The sequence below is a fragment of the Camelina sativa genome, chromosome 4 (assembly GCF_030686135.1).
Source record: "Camelina sativa cultivar CO46 ecotype springtype chromosome 4, ASM3068613v1".
In the NCBI taxonomy this organism is placed as follows: Eukaryota; Viridiplantae; Streptophyta; class Magnoliopsida; order Brassicales; family Brassicaceae; genus Camelina; species Camelina sativa.
In genome coordinates, this window is record NC_141883.1 from 24,635,516 (window position 1) to 24,656,825 (window position 21,310).

The 21,310-nt window shown below is 36.0% G+C and overlaps 4 protein-coding genes and 1 pseudogene across 4 annotated transcripts; 3 read left to right on the top strand and 2 right to left on the bottom strand.

The window, feature by feature from the left end:
• Positions 1 to 5,291: 5,291 nt before the first annotated feature.
• Positions 5,292 to 7,499, top strand: LOC104791917 (amino acid transporter AVT6C). Its single transcript, XM_010517924.3, has 5 exons — positions 5,292 to 5,974; positions 6,060 to 6,212; positions 6,309 to 6,512; positions 6,595 to 7,060; positions 7,157 to 7,499. Exons 1-5 carry the CDS (start codon positions 5,593 to 5,595, stop codon positions 7,275 to 7,277), a joined length of 1,326 nt encoding a protein of 441 aa, XP_010516226.2. The 5' UTR covers positions 5,292 to 5,592; the 3' UTR covers positions 7,278 to 7,499.
• A 2,540-nt stretch (positions 7,500 to 10,039) lies between these two features.
• LOC104781517 (amino acid transporter AVT6C-like) lies at positions 10,040 to 12,073 on the top strand. The gene is made up of 5 exons (XM_010506214.2): positions 10,040 to 10,468; positions 10,605 to 10,757; positions 10,839 to 11,042; positions 11,131 to 11,596; positions 11,693 to 12,073. The coding sequence occupies exons 1-5, from the start codon at positions 10,105 to 10,107 to the stop codon at positions 11,811 to 11,813; spliced, it is 1,308 nt and encodes a 435-aa protein (XP_010504516.2). The 5' UTR covers positions 10,040 to 10,104; the 3' UTR covers positions 11,814 to 12,073.
• Positions 12,074 to 12,209: 136 nt separating this feature from the next.
• LOC104784107 (U4/U6 small nuclear ribonucleoprotein PRP4-like protein pseudogene) lies at positions 12,210 to 13,643 on the bottom strand (annotated as a pseudogene).
• Positions 13,644 to 13,969: 326 nt separating this feature from the next.
• Positions 13,970 to 15,994, bottom strand: LOC104781518 (uncharacterized). Its single transcript, XM_010506215.3, has 6 exons — positions 15,832 to 15,994; positions 15,642 to 15,708; positions 14,970 to 15,077; positions 14,775 to 14,873; positions 14,502 to 14,627; positions 13,970 to 14,354 (listed from the first exon to the last, which is right to left on the bottom strand). The coding sequence occupies exons 1-6, from the start codon at positions 15,859 to 15,861 to the stop codon at positions 14,206 to 14,208; spliced, it is 579 nt and encodes a 192-aa protein (XP_010504517.2). The 5' UTR covers positions 15,862 to 15,994; the 3' UTR covers positions 13,970 to 14,205.
• Positions 15,995 to 19,587: 3,593 nt separating this feature from the next.
• LOC104781519 (uncharacterized) lies at positions 19,588 to 21,186 on the top strand. Its single transcript, XM_010506217.3, has 4 exons — positions 19,588 to 19,829; positions 20,516 to 20,644; positions 20,725 to 20,898; positions 20,998 to 21,186. Exons 1-4 carry the CDS (start codon positions 19,749 to 19,751, stop codon positions 21,082 to 21,084), a joined length of 471 nt encoding a protein of 156 aa, XP_010504519.1. The 5' UTR covers positions 19,588 to 19,748; the 3' UTR covers positions 21,085 to 21,186.
• Positions 21,187 to 21,310: the final 124 nt, after the last annotated feature.

Consider the following 21,310-nt stretch of genomic DNA (forward strand, 5'->3'; position numbering starts at 1 on the left):
CGTATCTTCTTGCATACCATTATGAACGAACAAAGAACAAATGAATCAGACATTATTGAGTATTGAGAATTGAAGCTCTGATTTATCTGAATCAGACTATGCATTATTCTTTTCATCCAGAACAAAAGAAAAATGAAGAGTTCTATAAGATGGAAAAAATGAAGACAAAAGGATACAGTTCTTCAAAAGCTTACCACTATGGTCTATGGAGATACCTAGACTTATGAATCTTGAACTATCCCAGTTTTCTTAGAATATCTCAGTTGGGAGAGACAGCGAGGTTTTTCTCATCTAGCTTCTCAAGTATGTTTGACTTGTATGCTGAAATGACTGAATCTTCCAAGGAATCTGTGGAGTCGATTTGACAATAGAGAGTGCTCCATTAGAGTCCAGGAACTTGGCAGCTTCATCTGGAATCAAGGAGAGTTGAAAATCCAGAAGCATTTGGAATTAAGCATGCTCAAGAAGATTAAAAGAGTTAACAATCCTGAGGTTTTTATATCCAATGAAATCGATGGAAAATGCAGAAGTAGAAGAATCACAAAAGAACATGTTTAAAACAAGAATTGCCTGATTTAGAAAGAGCAGCAAGCGCCTTTGAGAGCTTCTTTCCTTGTCTTGTCATCCTTAGCACTTCCCAGCATTTGTATTTGGTTCATTAAATTGGAAATATACATAAACCCTTGCATGGCAAAACAAAAGAGAGCAAATTGGACCTGTTTATTAGTATAGGTGGGAAAATAAAGGTTTATTTTTTCGTATATTCTCTCTACTTAATGTACGTACCACAGATATATTTAGTGTTCTGTTTACTTTTACAAAATCAAACGAAAAGTGTCAAGTTAAGCTAGACTAACAACAATGGACATACAGTATATTAAAGCAAATTCAGTAATTATGAACGGACTAACCTGATACTGTGCGTTAGAGAAGGATGATCATATAAAAACAAAACTTTAGTAGTACGTACTGTTTTGTTTCGTGTATCACGTTTTCAATAATTCTTCTGCATTCGACTTAACGAACACGTAAGAGCCATCTTCGTGGCCGCCAATGATAATGATTACACCCACCCAGGCCCCCACCCCCCCTAAACTTTTAAAACCATATATTTGAAGCTAATTATAAATAGAGATATTTGGCAAAGATATATTTTTCAAACATAATTAGGAAACACATACATTTACTATTTATAATTAGAAAAAAACACATTCACCACTGTTTAGCTATTCCACATCTATTTTTGCCATTAAGTATTCTACTTAATTACATCTTATGCCATTGTTTCCCATTTTTTTTTCTTGATATTTCAAATAATTATTAATATAATTTTTTTTTAGAAAACTTTTTAAATACAAAAAATGTATGTTTTTTTCTTTACAATTTGGTATGAATTTTAATTAATAATTTTTAAATAAATTGTATAAATATTTTGTATCCGTACACATTTTTAATTGTACAGATGTCTATACACCTTATTAAGTGTACATATGTCTATACACATTAATAATGTGTACAGATGTAATTTTTACAAAACCATTGAGATACGGACATCTGAAAACCTAAGAATTAAACAAATTACAAATTTTAGATTCGTACACCTAATTAAATGTACAGATGTTTGTACACACTATTATGTGTACAGATGAAATTTGTTTAATTCTTAGGGTTTCAAATGTTTGTACATATGCTTGTACTGCAATGTTTTTATACAAATTACATATGTAAAGTTAATAATGTGTACAGACATTTGTACACATAATAATGTGTATAGACATCTGTACACATACTAAGGTGTACGGATACAAAAGATTTATATAATATATTTAAAAATTATTAAATAAAATTTATATTATATTGTAAAGAAAAATAATGTATTTTTTGTATCTAAGAAGTTTTCTAAAAATAGATTATATTAACAGTTATTTGAATAATTATGATTGGAGGAAAAAAAAAACTTTATTTCTTACCCACACATATACCCATTTTTGTAATTTTCTCGCCAAACCTATGCCCCACCATTTCTCCCTATCTCACAAACTCTATATTACACAACACCCTATTTTTCCAATTTTAAATAGTGAATGTATTAGTTTCCCAATTAAGTTTCCAAAACATACTAATTTGCTAACAAACCCTTATAAATATACTTAAATTAAATAAAAATTATATAAACTGAGAAAATGAGATCATAAACTCTTAGGTGTTGATTGGTTCTCCCGCTACCTCCCGCAAACGTTGTGTTTGAGGGTGGTAGCGGTTGCTAGTAATTGGTACCAATCACACAAACCGCTCCCAACCGCTTCAAACCACTGAATTCCAAAAGCTGCTTCCCATAAGCGTTTGCGGTTGCGGGCGATTGCGTTTGGAGTTTTTTTTTTTTTAAACTTGAAACAAATCAATAATAATGAAATATTTTCTTTATATATCTTTTAACTAACTATATTATTCATTAAGGATAGGAGAAAATGAAGTACGGATACGATTGAGAATATTAAAAAATAAACAATTGGAATAAAATAAGATTTCAATTAATAATAACCCGAAAAACTTGATATAAATTTAATGGCACATCGCACGTAAGTTCAAAAAAATCTAAATAAATATAACATTTCATCAGAAATTTAAGAAAATAAGATTATTGGTGAAAAATACAAAAACAAATCACGAGTGACTCTTCTCAACTCTCGTTTGATCATTACTACTGATGCAAATACTGCCTTACGGAACTTATTGAGTGTGTGAGGTTTAAGAAAGAAAATCTACGATCTAAAACATATATTTTGTCATTTATCAAATTAGTTGATTAAAGTTTTGGTAAAAAGCCAAATGCATAAAGTAATAAGTATTTCAATATAAAATTTATTTGTTTTTTAAATAATTATTTTAGTATTTTTTTAATGAATTTTAATTATAAATCAAGATTAATAAATTTTTGGTATTTTTAAACATTTATATAATTATATATTACATTTATTATGTTTTAACCGCTATTGCACCCGCTGGTCAACTAGTCGTAAACTCCCGCAAACGCACACATTTTAAAACGCTAAACCAGTCATTCAAAATGCTTAATAACGCTTGAAACCGCAACCATCCGCTTCCGCAATCTCCCGCAATTGCAACCACAAACGCTGCGGTTGAACCAGTCAGGCCCTTAATATTAAACCTCTCTTTTTTCTCTCTCTTACTATTTCCTCTTCCTTCTCTCTTCTTAAGAACTCGCCGCCGCTTTAGGTCATTGTCTCCGACCGGCGCGTGTGGGCCACCGCGGCCATGGCGTCGGTTCGGCTTTAGTTTTCTGCTTTAGTTTTCTAGCTCTACTTTCTTTTGTGGAGAGATCTCTGGTTTTTTCAGCTTTTTTCTTTTTAGATCTAGGATTTAGGTTGTTTGACTTTGTTGCAGGATTCATTTTTCTTCTTTGCCTGAGCTTTCTATGGCCTAAATCGCGATGGCTCTAAGCCACTCACAGTTAGTGTGGTGGTGATTTGGTTTCGGCGACCTATTGTTTTGGGTTTCCTCACACAGCTTCAACAAATCGGATCTAGGGCGAGATCCGCCTAGGTTTAATTATTCTTACTGGTTCAAGTCACTTAGTTGACATTTCCGACCAGGGCGTTTCCGACGGTCTCTGAATGCTTACTTGGTTGAGTTTCTACCGTCACGCCGCTCAAGATTTCCCAAGGTTTCTCTTCTGAAGACTCTAAATCACTAAGTGAGGCAAGATGTTCGTAGTCTTTCAAGGTAATGGTCAGCTCCGGTGTCCTTAGCCTTCTAGTTCTTGCGATATTGGTTTGTTCGGGCAAAAAGAAGATTGGGTTCTTTGTGCAAAATCTACTACCCTGCTTAGATCTGTTTATTTCCTTGTTTGTTTCCCCAAGGTTGAGACTTAGTTTCCGAGAGCTTTAAGCCTTGCCGGATTGTTTTCCGGAGGGGTAAAGTTTCGTCGGCTTAGTTTCTGGAGGTTAAAGTCCTGCCGGCGTATCCTACCTTGTATTCCACCTTTCTGTTTTTAATATATATTTTCAGATGACAAAAAAAAAAAAAGATCATAAACTCAAGTTGTACGGGAAAAACACCAAAGACTGCGAAAAACACTGCCCACGACTCGCAAAACCCTAGATCTAAAGTCGCGCCGCCTGAGATTAGTCTGCCTCTCCGCCGCCTGAGGCTTTCGCTGGCGGTGTGAGAGGGCTTTGGTCCTTCCTCTTTAGCTTTTGTTTTTTCAGTTGTAGTAATAAGGTGACTCGCTCTCTACCGCTCCGGCCGTGCTGAGAAGTTGCGTCGTGATGGTGCGGCGGCTAACGCCTCGGAGGGAGATCTCGGCTCGCTCCCCTCTCCGGGAGACTGGTGGTGGTTTGAAGCTGTTTCGGGTGGCCTCTATGCAGCCTCAGGGGGTCGGATCTGCGCTCTCCATGCTATCCCTATCTTTCCTGCCGGAGTTCATAGTTGACCGGAGGTTCATCGGTGGAGGCGGGTCTTAGAGTCTACCGGTTTGTTGGGGAGGTTTCTGGGTGTGTCGGTGGCCGAGATTTGAGGACATCCTCAAAACTGACGTCCTTTAGAGCTTCTTCAACTCTCTGGTCTCAGTGTGACAAAGAAGTGCGACATCAAGGCGGAAGCGTGGCCAATCTGGAAATGCACCGTGAGGTGAAGATATGCTAATATGTGCTCTAATCTCTTATCTTTAGGTGATTATCATTCTGGTTATTGTGTTCGGAGAAGCCTCTGTTTTTGCTGGTTTTGCTTCGCGACTCTTGGTCGGGTCAGTCGGACGATTTGTCCGTTTTGGTTAGGACCGGAACAATGAAAGTTGGAGAAACCAAGTTTTTCTGATGATGCGGCTCTGGGTGTTGATGCTATTGGGACAAGTTCTTCACGTCGATCATGCGGTTCTGTTAGCTTGGAATTGCTTTGTTCTTCAGTATAGGATTTGGTTTTCTTTGAATTAGTAGTTGTTTTCGTGTCATAGGGTCAATTTAGGTGGTTTAAGAGATTATTTCACATCGAGTTGTGGTGTGTGATCTATCTCATTGTGGTTAAAAAATGCAATGGTTATCGGTTAGGTAGCATTGGATCCGCCTACTGTTCCAAGTTGTACTTGATCAACCATTGCATTTGGTCCATTTCTCCAGAGTTGAATGTAATGTGTCTTTGATTTGGTTGTATCATTTTCGTTAATGAAAAGATGATGTTGATCAAAAGAAACTCAAGTTGTACTTGGCCACTTTGTCGTCTAGATGCATTCGTCCTGCTCCTGAAGAGTTCCAAGTGGCATATTGATTAGAGTTGGACTCATATATAGTCGTATTTGTTTTCAACTACGTGACGGCAGATCATTTGGGTGATCTCACTGACATGATAATTAGACCAGCCTGTCAGGTTTCCCAATGGTCAAATACTGTATCATTTTTCCCTAATTTACCCCCAAACGACAAACGGTGAAGGCAAAATACGCCCAGGGTATGTCTGTACTTTCCATTACTAACCGTGTTATATGAAGCCGTTTCCGTGAGACAACCCAAAAAAAAAAAAGCTTCTTCTTCCCGCCGGCAAAGTTTTTTTAAGTTTCTCCGGCGGTTAGTAAAAAAGATGTCACCACAGATCAAAACTCATCTCTTGCCAAAGCAAGAACCTTCTTTTTCTTCTTCGTCGTCTTCGTCTGGGAAGAATGGATCATCTACCTCCGGCGTCGTTTTCAACGTGTCGACGACTATAATCGGAGCCGGAATAATGTCAATGCCGGCGGCGTTTAAAGTTCTCGGAATCATCCCAGCGTTTCTGATGATCGCGATCATAGCTTGGCTTTCAACGATCTCTGTTGGATTCTTAATGAAATCAACACTCGCCGGAGAATCAACTACATACGCCGGAGTTATGAAAGAGTCGTTTGGGAAAACAGGATCCGTCGCTGTACAGATTGCTACGATGGTTGCTACTTTTGGATGTATGGTCATCTTCTCCATTATTATAGGTAAAGTCATGATCTGGATCTATCTTTAGTGTTGAGGTTTTAGTTCTGAGAGCTTAACACCGGATTTGTGTTATGTTTCTCTCAGGAGATGTGCTTTCAGGTAATGACGATAATGGATCTGAGCATGTTGGAGTTTTGCAAGAATGGTTTGGTTCTTACTGGTGGAACACGAGAATCTTCGCTTTGTTGTTTATCTACTGCTTCGTCTTGCTTCCTTTGGTCTTGTGTAGACGTGTTGGTAAGTTTCTTATCATCTTTGTGTTCTTAGAAATCTATAAAACTATGCATGTGTATGAGATTGTTGATTGTTTTTTTTTGTAAATGGGTTATGTAGAAAGATTAGCATTTAGTTCTGCGGTATCGTTTCTGCTTGCGGTTCTATTTGTTGTCATAAGCTCCGTGCTGGCGATCTCGGCGTTAGTGAATGGAAAAACGAAGAATACAAGACTATTCCCAGAGTTGAACAATGGAGGATCGTTTTGGAAACTCTTCACAGCTTCCCCTGTTATAGTAACAGCCTTCACGTTTCATTTCAATGGTAAGAAACCCATCTCTTTACACCAATCTCTGTTTTTTTTGTCCTCTTTCTGAGTTAGGTGTTGTGATGAATAACAATGCAGTTCATCCAATTGGATTCGAGCTCAAAGATCCATTACATGTGATCCCAGCAACTAAGATCTCTGTCATCTTGTGCGCTGCCATCTACTTCGCCACTGGAATCTTCGGGTATCTCCTGTTTGGAGATGCAACCATGTCAGATATTCTAGTGAACTTTGACCAGAGCTCTGGTTCTTCCATTGGTTCTCTTCTCAATGACGTTGTCAGACTCAGCTACGCGCTTCACCTCATGCTTGTCTTTCCTCTCTTGAACTTCTCATTGAGAGCAAATCTCGATGAACTCTTGTTCCCAAAGAAGCCGTGCTTGGCAAAGGACTCAAAAAGATTCATAGTACTCACTCTGGCTCTCCTGATTTGCTGTTTCTTGTCTGCAATCGCTGTGCCGGACATTTGGTACTTCTTTCAGTTTTTGGGATCAACCACCACTGTTTCAATAGCATTTATATTTCCAGCCGCCATTGTTCTAAGGTACATCAGCTCTGTCTCCTTTACTATAATACCTTTATCAGATGAAGCTTCCTGCAAAATGCTTATTTAACTTGTTTTCTGATTTTGAAACGGCAGGAATGTGCATGGTGTATCGACTTCAAGAGAGAAGCTCGTAGCTGCGATAATGCTTGTTCTTGCAGTTGCTACTAGCATTATTGCTATTTGGACGAATTTATACAGCCTTGCAGCAAACTAATCGTTGGAAAAAGTTTTGCAAGCAGTCCCCTCTATGATCACTTCAAAGAAATATGTAAAATCATCAGCTTTTCCTTTCTTTTGCTAGCATTTAAATTTATATTTTTTTTGTGAAATAGGTTTTGTCAGGAAATGCAATGTAATATAGCTATAGGAAGTGCAATATTTTGTCGCTATGTACTTTAAAATCAGGGAAAGATAAAATTGTTACAATTCTTTAAAACGTATCTTGTATACCATTATGAATAAACAAAGAACATATGAATCAGACATTATTGAGTATTGAGAATTGAAGCTTAATTTATCTGAATCAGACTATGTATTCCTTTCATCCAGAACAACAAAAAAAATGAAGAGTTATAAGATGGAAAAAAGAAAGACAAAATGATATGTATTCCTTTACCTCCCCAGACTCCGATTGGTTCTTCGAATAATTTATTATTTCTTCCTCGAGAGAGATTGCTTTGATAATTCGCTGCGATTAGAGAGATATGAGAATCGATCGAGTGCGAAAAATCAGACACGCTGCGGTAGGGGAAACCAATTCAGATGGGCCGAATCGGCTTTCAAATATGAGCTTAGTAACGTTGTTAGCTTGAAGGATATAATAACAGCTGATTTTTCTTTTCTTTTTTTTTGTTTTTTTTTTGTCATCTGATGGAAAAAAATTAAAAAAGTGTTGGGGAATACAAAAGCGAAAGTTATAATAACAGCTGATGTTAGGATTTTTCTTTTTCTTTTTTCTTTAACATCTAATTTTATTATCTTTAACCAAAAAAACATAGTTATTCATTAATATACATATACAACTAATAGTTAAATAAAATGAAATAATCAAAAAAGTAATATTACACGCTGATTCCTTAACTAGATAAGACTTATATGCTAACAGACTAATAAATCTGTTATTTTTCTTCTTCGTTTTTTTGACTATTATTTTTTGATGAAACTCCAATAATTTCTTCGAAAATCAATAGTTAGGATTTTAATACTTTTTTTGGTAGAAATTAGAATTTTAGTTTTTATATAAAAATACAGAGCATTGTATTTTATTTTGGTTCGTTAAATTGGAAATATACATAAATCTTACCTAATTATTAGCCTTTTTTGGAAATAAACAGAAACCTTTCCACGCAAAAAAAGAGTTAACTGAACATGTATAAAATATAGTATAAATGGGATAATATATAAAACGTTTTTTTTTGGTATACTTTCTACTTAATGAACCAGATGCAATCATGTATTCTGTTTACTTACGAAATTAAAAACAATGTCAAGTGAAACTAGACTAACAAATTCGAAAAATATGAACTGAGTAAACTTTGGTACTCTACTCTTACTCTGCGTTAGAGATCGGAGATCACATGAATTGATAGAAAAGGAAACTTTAGTAGTACTATATTTTGTTTTTCGTGTATCAGGTTTTGAATTCGACATTCGTCGCGCCTTTCGTTTTTATTCGATGCAAATGTGTCGAAGAGACGACTGTCCGTTCTAAAGTTTAATTATTATTACACGTGACGTGAGCCATCTTTGAGGCCGTCAATGAATATAGTGTATTTCATTATATCAACAAGACTTTTTTTTAAACATTTGTTTTGGAGTACTAGTTATATGCTTTAATTAAAAAAATATAGACTATAAAAACTGAGAAAAAAATGAGATCAGAAACGGTAAAACACTTGTGGCCACTTTTTCATCTAGATGCATTCTTCCTGGGCATTCGGAGAAAACCGAACCGAGAAAACCGACAAATTCGGTTATCGACACTGATTGTGCAAGGAGAGTCGAACCGATCGGCGGAATTATTTTGGTAATTCGGTTACCACTTCGGTTCGGTTCAGCAGACGATAACCGAACGGTTTTTCGGTTCTTCTGCAAGCATCACCTAAACTCAAGTTTTTTTTAGGTTTGATTTCCGCATCTCCATCCTCAGCCGCATCTCCTTCTACCTCTTTTTGATTTCCGCATCTCCATCCTCTTAGCCTAACTGATATAATCTGGGCGATTTGAATTTTTTACCTTTCTTCTTTCAGTTTCTCCATTCTGTGACCTCAAATCCTCCACTTTTTGTTTCCTTCTCGTTATGATTGGTTTGTTTTGCATAGTGCATACATATTGGGTTTGTTTCTAGATTTTTAGGTGAGATTATTGCGCATGGAAGAGGCTGATTTCATCGACAAATATCATCGGTTAACCGAATAAACCGAGAAAAAATTGACTTCAGTTTAATTTGGAACAGATTTTAAAGATGATAACCGAACCGAATAAACCGAGAACCGAACAATCCGAACCGAAATTTAATTCAGGTCAATTCAGCAGCTTTTTTTAATAACCGAAATTTTGAAAAACCGAAAAACCCGAACCGATTAACCCGAAAAAACCGAATGTCCAAGACTACTTACGAGGTCCAAGTGGCAAATTGATTGGAGTTGGACCAGTTATATTTATTTCAGTATTTGTTCTATAGTTAATAGTTCTATGGTTTTTGTTTATTAAATAAGAACATTTTAGGTATACTTTTCTTATTTTAGTGTAATGTTTATAGTTTATACGTTTTTCAACAACGTGACGGAATATTTTTTTTCTTGATAAATAAATAAATTAGACCAGCCTGTCTGGTTTCCCAATGGTCAAATATCATTTTCCCTGTGTTACCCCCAAACGGCAAACGGTGAAGGCTAATACCCCCAGGGTATATCGGTACTTTCCATTATTAACCCGTGTGGGCTATATGAAGCCGTTTCCTCACACAACAACCCAAAAAAAGAAAGCTTCTTCTTCCCGCCGGCAAATTTTTTTAAGTTTCTCCGGCGGTTAGTGAAAAGATGTCACCACAGATCAAAACTCACCTTTTGCCTAAGCAAGAAGAGCCTTCGTCTGAGAAGCATGGATCATCAACCTCAGGCATCGTTTTCAACTTGTCGACGAGCATAATCGGAACCGGAATAATGTCAATGCCGGCGGCGTTTAAGGTTCTCGGAATCATCCCAGCGTTTACGATAATCACGATCGTAGCTTGGCTTTCCATAATTTCTGCTGGCTTTCTCATGAAATCAACACTTGCCGGAGGATCAACTACATACGCCGGAGTTATGAAAGAGTCGTTTGGCAAAACAGGATCCGTCGCTGTACAGGTTGCTACGACGGTTGCCACTTTTGGTTGTATTATTGTAATCTCCATTATTATAGGTAAAGACTCATCTGGATCTATCTTTGGTGTAGAGGTTTAGTTCTGCTACTATTTGAGCTTAACAACAGATATGCTGAGTTTGGATTTGTGTGTGTGTGTGTGTGTCTACTCTCTCTCACTCTCTCTCTCTCTCAGGAGATGTGCTTTCGGGTAATGAAAATGGAGGATCTGAGCATGTTGGAGTTTTGCAAGAATGGTTTGGTTCTTGCTGGTGGAACACGAGAATCTTCGCTTTGTTGTTTGTCTACTGCTTCGTCTTGCTTCCATTGGTCTTGTGCAGACGTGTTGGTAAAGTTTCTATGATTTAAAACCTAGAAGTTAATCGTGTTTATGAGATTGTTGATTGTTTTTTGTAAATGGGTTATGTAGAAAGACTAGCATTTAGTTCTGCGGTATCGTTTCTTCTTGCGGTTCTGTTTGTTGTCATTAGCTCCGTGCTGGCGATCTCGGCGTTAGTGAATGGGCAAACGAAGAACACAAGACTATTCCCAGAGTTGAACAATGGAGGATCGTTTTGGAAACTCTTTACGGCTTCCCCTGTTATAGTAACAGCCTTCACGTTTCATTTCAATGGTATGCCTCTTACACCGAATCGGTTATTGCTTCTCTGTTTTTTTTTATCCTGTTTCTGAGTTTGGTGTTGTGATGAATAATAATGCAGTTCATCCAATTGGATTCGAGCTCAAAGATCCATTACATGTGATCCCAGCAACTAAGTTCTCTGTCATCTTGTGCGCTGCAATCTACTTCGCCACTGGACTCTTCGGGTATCTTCTGTTTGGAGATGCAACCATGTCAGATGTTCTAGTGAACTTTGACCAGAGCTCTGGTTCTTCCATTGGTTCTCTTCTCAATGATGTTGTCAGACTCAGCTACGCGCTTCACCTCATGCTTGTCTTTCCTCTCATCAACTTCTCATTGAGAGCAAATCTCGATGAACTCTTGTTCCCCAAGAAGCCTTCCTTAGCAAATGACTCAAAAAGATTCGTCGGACTCACTCTAGCTCTCCTGATTTGTTGTTTCTTGTCTGCAATCGCTGTGCCGGACATTTGGTACTTCTTTCAGTTCTTGGGATCAACCACCACTGTTTCAATAGGATTTATATTTCCAGCCGCCATGGTTCTAAGGTACATCAGCTCTGTCATCTTTACTATGTAACCTTTGTTAGATGAAGTTTCCTGCAAAATGCTTATTTAACTTGTTTTCTGATTTTGAAACGGCAGGAATGTACATGGTGTATCGACTTCAAGAGAGAAGCTCGTAGCTGCGATAATGCTTGTTCTTGCAGTTGCTACTAGCATTATTGCTATTTGGACAAATTTATACAGCCTTGCAGCAAACTAATCGTTGGAAAAAGTTTTGCAAACAGTCCCCTCTATGATCACTTCAAAGAAATCTGTAAAATCATTAGCTTTCCCTTTCTTTTGCTAGCATTTATGTTTATATCTTTTGTGAAATAGGTTTTGTCAGGAAATGCAATGTAATAGCTATAGGAAGTGCAATATTTGTTGCTACTTGAAGCAGGGAAAGATAAATTGTTACAATTCTTTAAAACTTATCTACTTGTATACCATTATGAACGAACAAAGAACATATGAATCAGACACTATTGAGTATTGAGAATTGAAGCTTAATGTATCTGAATCAGACTATGTATTCCTTTCATACAGAACAAAAAAAAAAATGAAGAGTTCTATAAGATGGAAAAAAGAAAGACAAAATGATACAGTTCTTCAAAAGCTTACCACTATGGTCTATGGAGATACCTAGACTTATGATTCATCTTCGCCATTTCCACTGCTCGTCCAAATCTTGATGGTGCGGTCATGTGATACAGTAGCAATACACGAGCAATCTGGAGTGATATCGAGAGAGGCGACTTTTGACTCATGCCCTGCTAAGCTTTTAACGAGCGAGAAATCTCTTCCCGACCATATGTTGACATTCATGTCGTAGGAGGCAGTGGCCAGGAAGTGACCTGCTTGTGGTTCATACTTCACTTGAGACACAAGGTTAGAATGAGCTGCTATAGTGTACAATGACTCTCTCATCCTTAAATCCCATATACGGCATTGATTATCCTCACCACCAGATGCCAAGTGATAACCATTAGGAGAGAAGTTCACTGAGAGTAGAGGTTTGGTTTTTCCTTGGAAGACAAGAATACTCCTACCAGTGCGGAGATCCCAAACCCGTGCGAGTGAATCAAGCCCACAAGAAGCTGCTAATGCTCCATCTTGTTGAAATGCAATTCCACAGACACCGTGACTGTGACCTTCTTGCAAGAGCAGCTCTGCACCTGTGTTTATATCCCACAATCTCCATGTTTTGTCAAAGCTGGTTGTTCCTAGGTATATCTCCCTGATGGGTGGAAGGCAACGCGTGCAAGACGATCCAAATGACCTTCAAAAGTTTGTACTAGTGTTCCATCAGTTTTCCACAGCTTTGCAGTTCGATCAGCAGAAGCAGTTGCTAGACAGTCGTCATCCACAGGGGAGAACACTACATCAGTTGCACGTTCCTTATTGTCCTCCAAGACAGCAATCTTGTTTGTAACTTGATGGCAAGTATCTTTCCATCGCGAGAGAAGGAGCAGCCGGTAAGAGGACGATCATCTCCAAAGTTACTGCAATCCAGGACCATGTCTTTAGCATGCTTTAAAGCCCACTTAGACTCTTCATCCCTCAGCCGCTTTGCACGCTGGTTCCTGACAGCTGCTCTCTTGATAGAAAACTTGGCAATCTCTATTCTAGCCTCTCTAAGTTCCTTTGGACCCTCGGTAAAAAACGGGTATATAGATACTTGATCATCATACACTTGCTCTTTTGGAGCCGCATCTTCTTCTTCGACGTGCGTTTCAAGTAGTTTATCTACACTAAGGCTACCCATAAGGTTACTCAACCTAGATCTTCTCTCCATTCCTTGTTCTCCAAACAGAGTAATTGGCTTCCCAAGTCGTCTAAGGCGATCCCTAACAGCTTTGTCATTCGTTGGAACAGCAGTACGACGCATTACCAACAAATCTTGCATTGTGTTGGGATCCATGTTTTCCTTAAATCTCCAAATTAAAAGTCACCACCACCGAAATAGCAATCTAGATCGAAACCCCCCACCGAATTCCACGAATCTCGTTACTCTCTTCGGAGAAAACAAAACCCTCTTGGTGTTTTGTGATTAAGAATCAAACAAACAGAAAAAAGAATTGCTCTGAGAATAATAAGACGAAGTCGAAATCAATTCTTTGTTTATTTCTCGGTGGGTAATTGCTGCTCTTCTAATGAGCATGTACATACTTGTAGCAAAAGACTTAACATATATAAGAAAAGTAAATTCCCTATTCTCAGTAGGATTAGAATAGATTAACTAAAATGGTAATAATAATTAAATAAATTCCAAATCAAACACCAATTTCCTTTTTTCTTCTAGCCACGTGACCTCTTCTCCTCACAGATATATTTAAATAAGGAACCTAATGAATCAGGGAAAGATAAATTGTTAAATTCTTTAAAACTTATCTTCTTGCATTCCATTCATAACAAAGAACATATGAATCAGACATTATTGAGTATTGAGGATTGAAGCTTGATTTATCTGAATCAGACATCCGGAACAACAACAAAATGAAGGGTTCTATAAGATGGAAAAAAGGAAGACAAAATGATACAGTTCTTCTAAAGCTTAGCACTATGGTCTATGGAGATACCTAGACTTGTGATCCTTTTTTCAAAAGAATATCTTAGTTGGGAGACACAGTGAGGTTTTTATCATCTAGCTTCTCAAGTATGTTTGACTTGTATGTTGAAATGTCTGAATCTTCCAAGGAATCTGGAGTCGATTTGACAATAGAGAGTGCTCCATTAGAGTCCAGGAACTTGGCAGCTTCATCTGTAGTCAAGGAGAGTTGAAAATTCAGATGCATTTGGGGAAATAAGCATGCTCAAGAGGACATTTAAAGGAGTGAGCAATCCAATGAATCGATGAAAATGCAGAAGTAGAAGAATCACAAAAGAACGTGTTTAACACAAGACTTGCCTGATTTAGAGAGAGCAGCAAGCGCCTTGAGAGCTTCTTTCCTTGTCTTGTCATCTTTAGCACTTCCCAACATATGTAGAAGCTCTTGAGCCCCACCCATCTCTACAACCTTCATTCTCCTTTCATCTTTATAAGACCAAACCAAATAATTACAATACATCAGCCAGAAACAAGTTCATCACTGGTGAGACCAAATAAGTATAGATTCAATCCTTTCTCTTTTCAGCAAACAATCACAATCAGAGAGTAATTCGAGTTAGAGAGAGGGCTTACCATCAATGGCAAAACGGGAAAGCCTAGAAGCTCCCATTCTCTTAAACAAGGGATCCTTCACATGTAAAAGCGATATTGATTGCTGAATCAAGTTATCACCTAAGACAGTAAGTGATAGTCAGTAAAGTATACATACAACAACGATTCACGATTAAAAAATGTAACAAAGCTGTTCCGAAATAGAGATTCACATACCCAAGTAAGGGAAAAACTGGTATCCAATATACGTAGCAGTCCCAGCAAAGAAAATTTTGAGACACCAGCCAATTTTCCTCTCAGCTTCTTCCTCCAATGTAAGGTCATCTACAAAATGGAGAAGCAAAGCCAAGAACATCAACAACAACACACAAATCTCAAGGTCTTTTTCTTTCTTCATTGTTGAGTGCAATTCCACACTCTCTTCTACACTTATGGATATTTCCCTCATCATTACGAATTTATCAAAACTATGGAGTAAAAAAGTTAAGAACATCAACACACCCATATCTAAAGACCCTTTACTTGCCTGTTGAGTCCAATTCACACTCTTCAGAAACCTCCTTTATGATCTAGTCTTTATCATTGTATCTAAAGCATTAAACTACAAATGCATCAAACAAAGCAACCACTTTGGACTTCAATTACAACTACTGAACCAAAAAAAAAGTTCATAAGCTCTCATCAAATGCATCAAACAAAACAACCAGTCTCTCATCTCATCACTAGTGTGAAGTCAATTACAACTCCTGAGCCAAAATCTCCTAAGATGTCAAAATCAAAATTACTACATTCTGGTCTTATTCTAGTGTAAAAATTAAGCCCACGAGTCGATCTCTTCACATACTATTACACTTGATTGAAGCATGGAGAGAAGGGAAAAGGAGGCACCTTTCTTGTTCACCGAGGAATAATTCCGAGATCGAGGATGATACGCGTTTCTTCCTCTGCGAAGATGCTGCAAAATTTGACTTCAGATTAGAGACGAATCGGTGACGACGACCCATTAAACCATTGATGACGAGAAAGGCACAGAAACGCTTAGAAATAGTAAAAGAGACAAATAATTTGGGGAAATTACATTAACTAGGTGAGCAGCAAGAATCCGCATGACTTGTCAATGCCCGAAACCTTCTTTGTCTTCTTCTGATTGTGTCTGTATCGTTGTTGCTCTCACTTATGTAACTCGAAAGCATCAGGTGTTTCATTGACGTCTTGACCATCTTCCATGAGCTTCTTCACTCTCTCTCGGGCCTCGGCGGTGCTAAAGGCTAGAAAGAAACTATTGGGCCTAAAGGAGCCTGTAACATATTTAATGGGCTTCTTTTATGCTTGCATATTGAAACTTTTATGGATCCATGTGTTAGTTTTTTTTTTTCTATGATACGAGATATTTGGTAAAGGAATTCATAATGATGGTTTAAAGACGTTCTGTCTTAAAATTAAGAACACAATGTAAGAGCAAATCCAACGGTGCAACTGGACAATCATTACTGAGAAAAAGAAAATATACATATTTTAATTATATAACAACATTTTAATTTTTTATTAAAATTTGACCACTACTAAAGAGACACATGTACATATAGGTAAAGAATTGGTTCTCAAATAAGCAATTTGAGTACTCTCCTACATTCTCTCTTATTTTTTAAATATTTTTTTTTTCTTTTTTTATGAGAAATTAGTTGAAGAACGACCACTGGAAATAGAATTTCTATTTTTTCTATATTTAATTTCGTCAGGCATGTAATAATGTAATATATATATATATATATATATATATATATATATATGTGGTACGTGTAAAAAATATAATATATCAATTTGAAAACAAGGAGTGATGTTTGATAGCCAAAAGCCACCCCCGTGACCTAATTCTCTATGATAATTTTGTCACTTAGAACAAGAGAGTGGGGCAGATGGAATGGGTTTTGTTTTTGTACATTCTTGTTAAGATATGTTTCGTTTTTATTTTTGTCCTTTTGGTCCTTTCTAAAACTTCAATTACAGTCCATGCAAATTCACATCTCTTTGGAGCTTTTTAACTAATGACTTGTCTTTTAATTACCATGTAACGAGAGAGACATGGACAATGCAGCAAGCCAAGAATATATTTATGTCGATTAACACCGTACTATACGTTTAACATATATAGAATATACAGTAAACTGATAAAATTACCGAAGTTAGATGCATGAATCTTTTCCCTAATACAATGGAAGCCTTCTAATGATCTCTTCACACTTGGTATTTGTGTAGTAGCCTCTGCAGTTTTGGATTTTCCAGTTTTTTTTCTTGTTTTTTACTTCGGTCACAAGATTTTTCAGTCTTTTTGTTGTAATCCTAAAATTATCAAAATGTGCAGTTAGGTGTCATGGAATGATATTTTGATTCGGACAAGGGAATACGATACATATGAGGAGAAGACAAAGGATATAGAGCTGTCACGAACACGAGACCTTCTTACATTTTTTATATTTTGTTTTATATACTTATTATACAATAAAAATCGAAGGATGGATATACATAACAATAATATATGAAGAAATGAATTAGTCTATTAATTCTGATACTTGGTCACTTTTAACCCGATTTTTTTTTGTTTTTGGTAACCAATTTGACTGCTAACGGAGCCTTTTTGGGAGGGTGATGTCATTATCCTTTTTAGTATAATCGGTTTGTATAAAATACATACATGGTCGACTGGTTGTGCATAAAATTTTCTAAAGAAAGGGGATGATACTCTTTTAGAACTATGCAATTTTGTCACTTTTAATATTATGTGACATTTTTTCCTATGTGGTCATTTGTTTAGAAAAGTATCTATGCATATTGTTCTATTCTTACAATTTTTCTAGACGATGTGTATACTGATTAATTACAGTGTACTTTTGACACATTATAGTTGTATCATATCGATCTTTTTGTCGTCTATAATAGTTGTAACTTATAAAGTAAATTCGACTTATTTTGTAAGCGTCAAAATTCAAAACTAATCCTCTATAAAGAAAACCCTATTTGTTTTACTAACCCAAAAAAGCTTGACTATTATATTTTCAAACAATGCAAATTCAATCTTGTATTTACAATAACGTGTGGTCGACGGACACATACCCACTTCTATCAAAGCCGAAGTAAAACACGAATAATATGCAGCAGTACAAAAATATATTTCTAGTAGAATATAAGGGAAGAGACAAAATCTCCTTCGCATATGAACTTTATAATGTCCAAACTCTCTCGCTCACGTCCCTTTCTCTCTACTCTCCATGACATTTATTTCTCAACTTTAGAGATTAATAGGTTTTGTTTTTCTTTTTTACATCGTGAATTTGGGCATGTGAGTGTACTTCCCGAAGTGCAAATCACGTGAGTGCCATTTTCTTTGACAAATCCGAGCAATTGAAACCCTAAATATCTATCGTTTCTAATCAAACAATTAATCAATTAGGAGAAAACAGTCTGTAAAACTAGAAGAATATGAGAAATGGTAGGGATATCTATAGTCTATATGTGACAAGAATGAGAGCTTCCCTATTGTGTAGTTTTTTTGTGTGGTGATGATTCACCGGCACACGTGAATTGATGGGTATGTCCTTGTGGAATATAGACCATTCTGTACCCTTATATACTCATCAGTCATCACAATATTGCATACTCTTGTGTAACTTTGATTTGGTTTTCTTTTCATCAAAGAGGTTTATATTGAATAAATTAAATCAATGGTTCCCTTAATTAGCTTAGTTGTAAAACTAATGTTTGCAATGCCATTACCCCCCCCCCCCCCCCCAAAAAAAAGTCCAACTCTTAGAAGTTCGACGACGTTTCGAATAATTGATTTGTACTCAAATAAAATCAATGTGACAAAAAAAGAAGACATCTATCAGATAAGATTATGATCCAACAAACCGTTTATAAAAAGAAAGGAAAATCAAGTTGTGGGTATAAGAAATGGGATGTATATATGCAAATGCATGCACATATATAAAGGTACATATGAATATATATATATATATATATATATACAAGATGATAGTGGATAGGTGAAGAGAGAGAAGGGTATTCATAAGATCCCCGTGAGGAGTGTTTGGAGGCATTCCAATATCACAACTAACATTCTTCTGTTTGCTTTTATCCTCTTCTTTAACTTCTTTCGATGCTCCTATTTTAATAATTATTTAGTATATATATATATATATATATATGTATGTACAAACATTTCTCATATTATTTCTTCTTCCATCACGAGCTCATATGATTACTATTCAAGTTCTAGCCGATCTCCTCGTTTCTCCAAATACTATATGTACACTCAAGAACCACTCATGCGCACACATGTATATGGGGTTGAAGAGAATTGGTCATGACTAATTAGTAATTACGGCACAATAATGTATATCATGATAAGCATAAGAATCAATTCTCAATCGAAAAGGGAATAACATGAACATGCACTTGAATCTTTACGATTCACGATTGGATCGTAGTTGTATGTATCTTAGAAATGATGACTTTACTGTTATTTAGTTGTGTTATTGATTATCGAGAGATTCTGAACCAAAATCCACGCCTTGAGACTAGTGAATTGTCGGATATTCTTGCAACTTAAGTTATCCTGTGCATATACCAATTTATTAAATTTACATTAATTAAGTTTTTTTTTAAGAGTAAAATATATTAAATTAATGCAGTAATATTCTCACGTATAATATATATAATATATAATATATTATAAATATGTGGAATATCGTGTAATTAAACATAGATGGAAGCAAGTAATTCACGAGATACCAATCGAATTTGTCCGTATATATCACATATTGTAGCGATAAATAGAGACTACACGGTAGACATGTGAGAGACGAGAGAGGATCTTTATACACTTTGAAGAAACTCAGATCTCTACATCATCATTCTCACTCATATACACTTTCTATATATATATAGACGAGAACCGGAGAGGAATTGAGAAGGAAAAGCCAATTAAAGCATATAAGAATGGTTTCGAGGGAACACAAGAGAGGCTCCTCTCTTCGTGAGAAGTTTCATTTGCTTCGTTCAATCACTAATTCTCATGCTGTAATCAAATTCCACCATTCTATTTTCTTACCTTTTTTTTTATCCCGACATAATTCGATTCTTCTATGATCATAAATTAAATTCCAGTCCTACTATTTATATATTTACTATATTTATGTGTATATTTCATTAGATGAACATTCATATTCATATATGTCCACATGCCAATTTAACCTTACGTGATCTCTATCTTTCTTTTCATTCATTAAAGAGATCAAACTTGTTTGTTAAAAAAAAAAGATCAAACTTTACTCCGTTCATATATTTCTAAATATATACATTTTTGTCGTATGAATATTTTAAAATATACATATGTATATATGTATTGAAACTCTGCTTTGACGAGTATCAAGAAATTCTAAATGTTGACTAGCTAGTCGATTTGTGATACTTCACTAATTCTAAGTTTACTTCTTTGAGAAAAAGTAAAAAAACTATATATGAAACATCTATGTTTTAAATTTTTTCTTATTATGTTCAATTTTACTTCTCCTTTCAACAATATATATATATATATATATATATATATTACTTGGTTCACTCCTAATCATATTGAATATATTTTTCTAACAAAGATACATATATAAAGGGGCAGAGCATCATCGAGAAAAGGGACTAAACTTGTCATTTTGATTATTTAAACCGAGCAGTATCGCTGATATATATATGCAACGCATGTTTTGCAGGAGAGTGAAAGATCGATCATAGTGGATGCATCAAAATATATCAAAAAGCTTAAGCAAAAAGTCGAAAAACTCAACAATGAGAACATGTCTGAGCAATCATTCTGCGACCCTTCCGACTCAAATCCTACGGTATAAACATATAAGTATACTTGATTTCATTTATTTTAAGAACCATGACTAATAATTTTTGGGTTATTGTATATTGATAGGTTACAGTGGAAACCCTAGAGAAGGGGTTCATGATAAAGGTAATGTCAGAGAAGAATGAGGAAGGCATGTTGGTTTGTGTTCTTGAAACCTTTGAAGATCTTGGACTTGATGTTGTTGAAGCTAGGGCTTCATGTACAGACACATTTAGCTTGCGTGCCATTGGTTCATCACATGTAAACACAGTTCTTCGTCATCACCATCATAATTATATAATAATAAATATTAACGAATGTAAGGATATTATTTAACTTTTATTGAATACTTACTTACAGAATGATGATGGAGACAGCATGGATGCTGAAGGAGTGAGACAGGCAGTGGCCGAAGCGATTAGGACCTGGAGTGATAGCCATGCATGATCCAAATAAAAGTATTCATTCGTATCTATAGATATTGGGTTGACTCTAGTATACGACCCCAACTGTAGCACTTCTTCAATAAACATCATAGACTTTTTGCCTCTTTTCTGAATACCATAAACTATATTTTTCTCCATTAAATATCACAAACTATATATTCTTTTCTAATTACAACATAATAACTCTATATTATGATTAGACTTAGTAAACCGATAATCACGTTTTA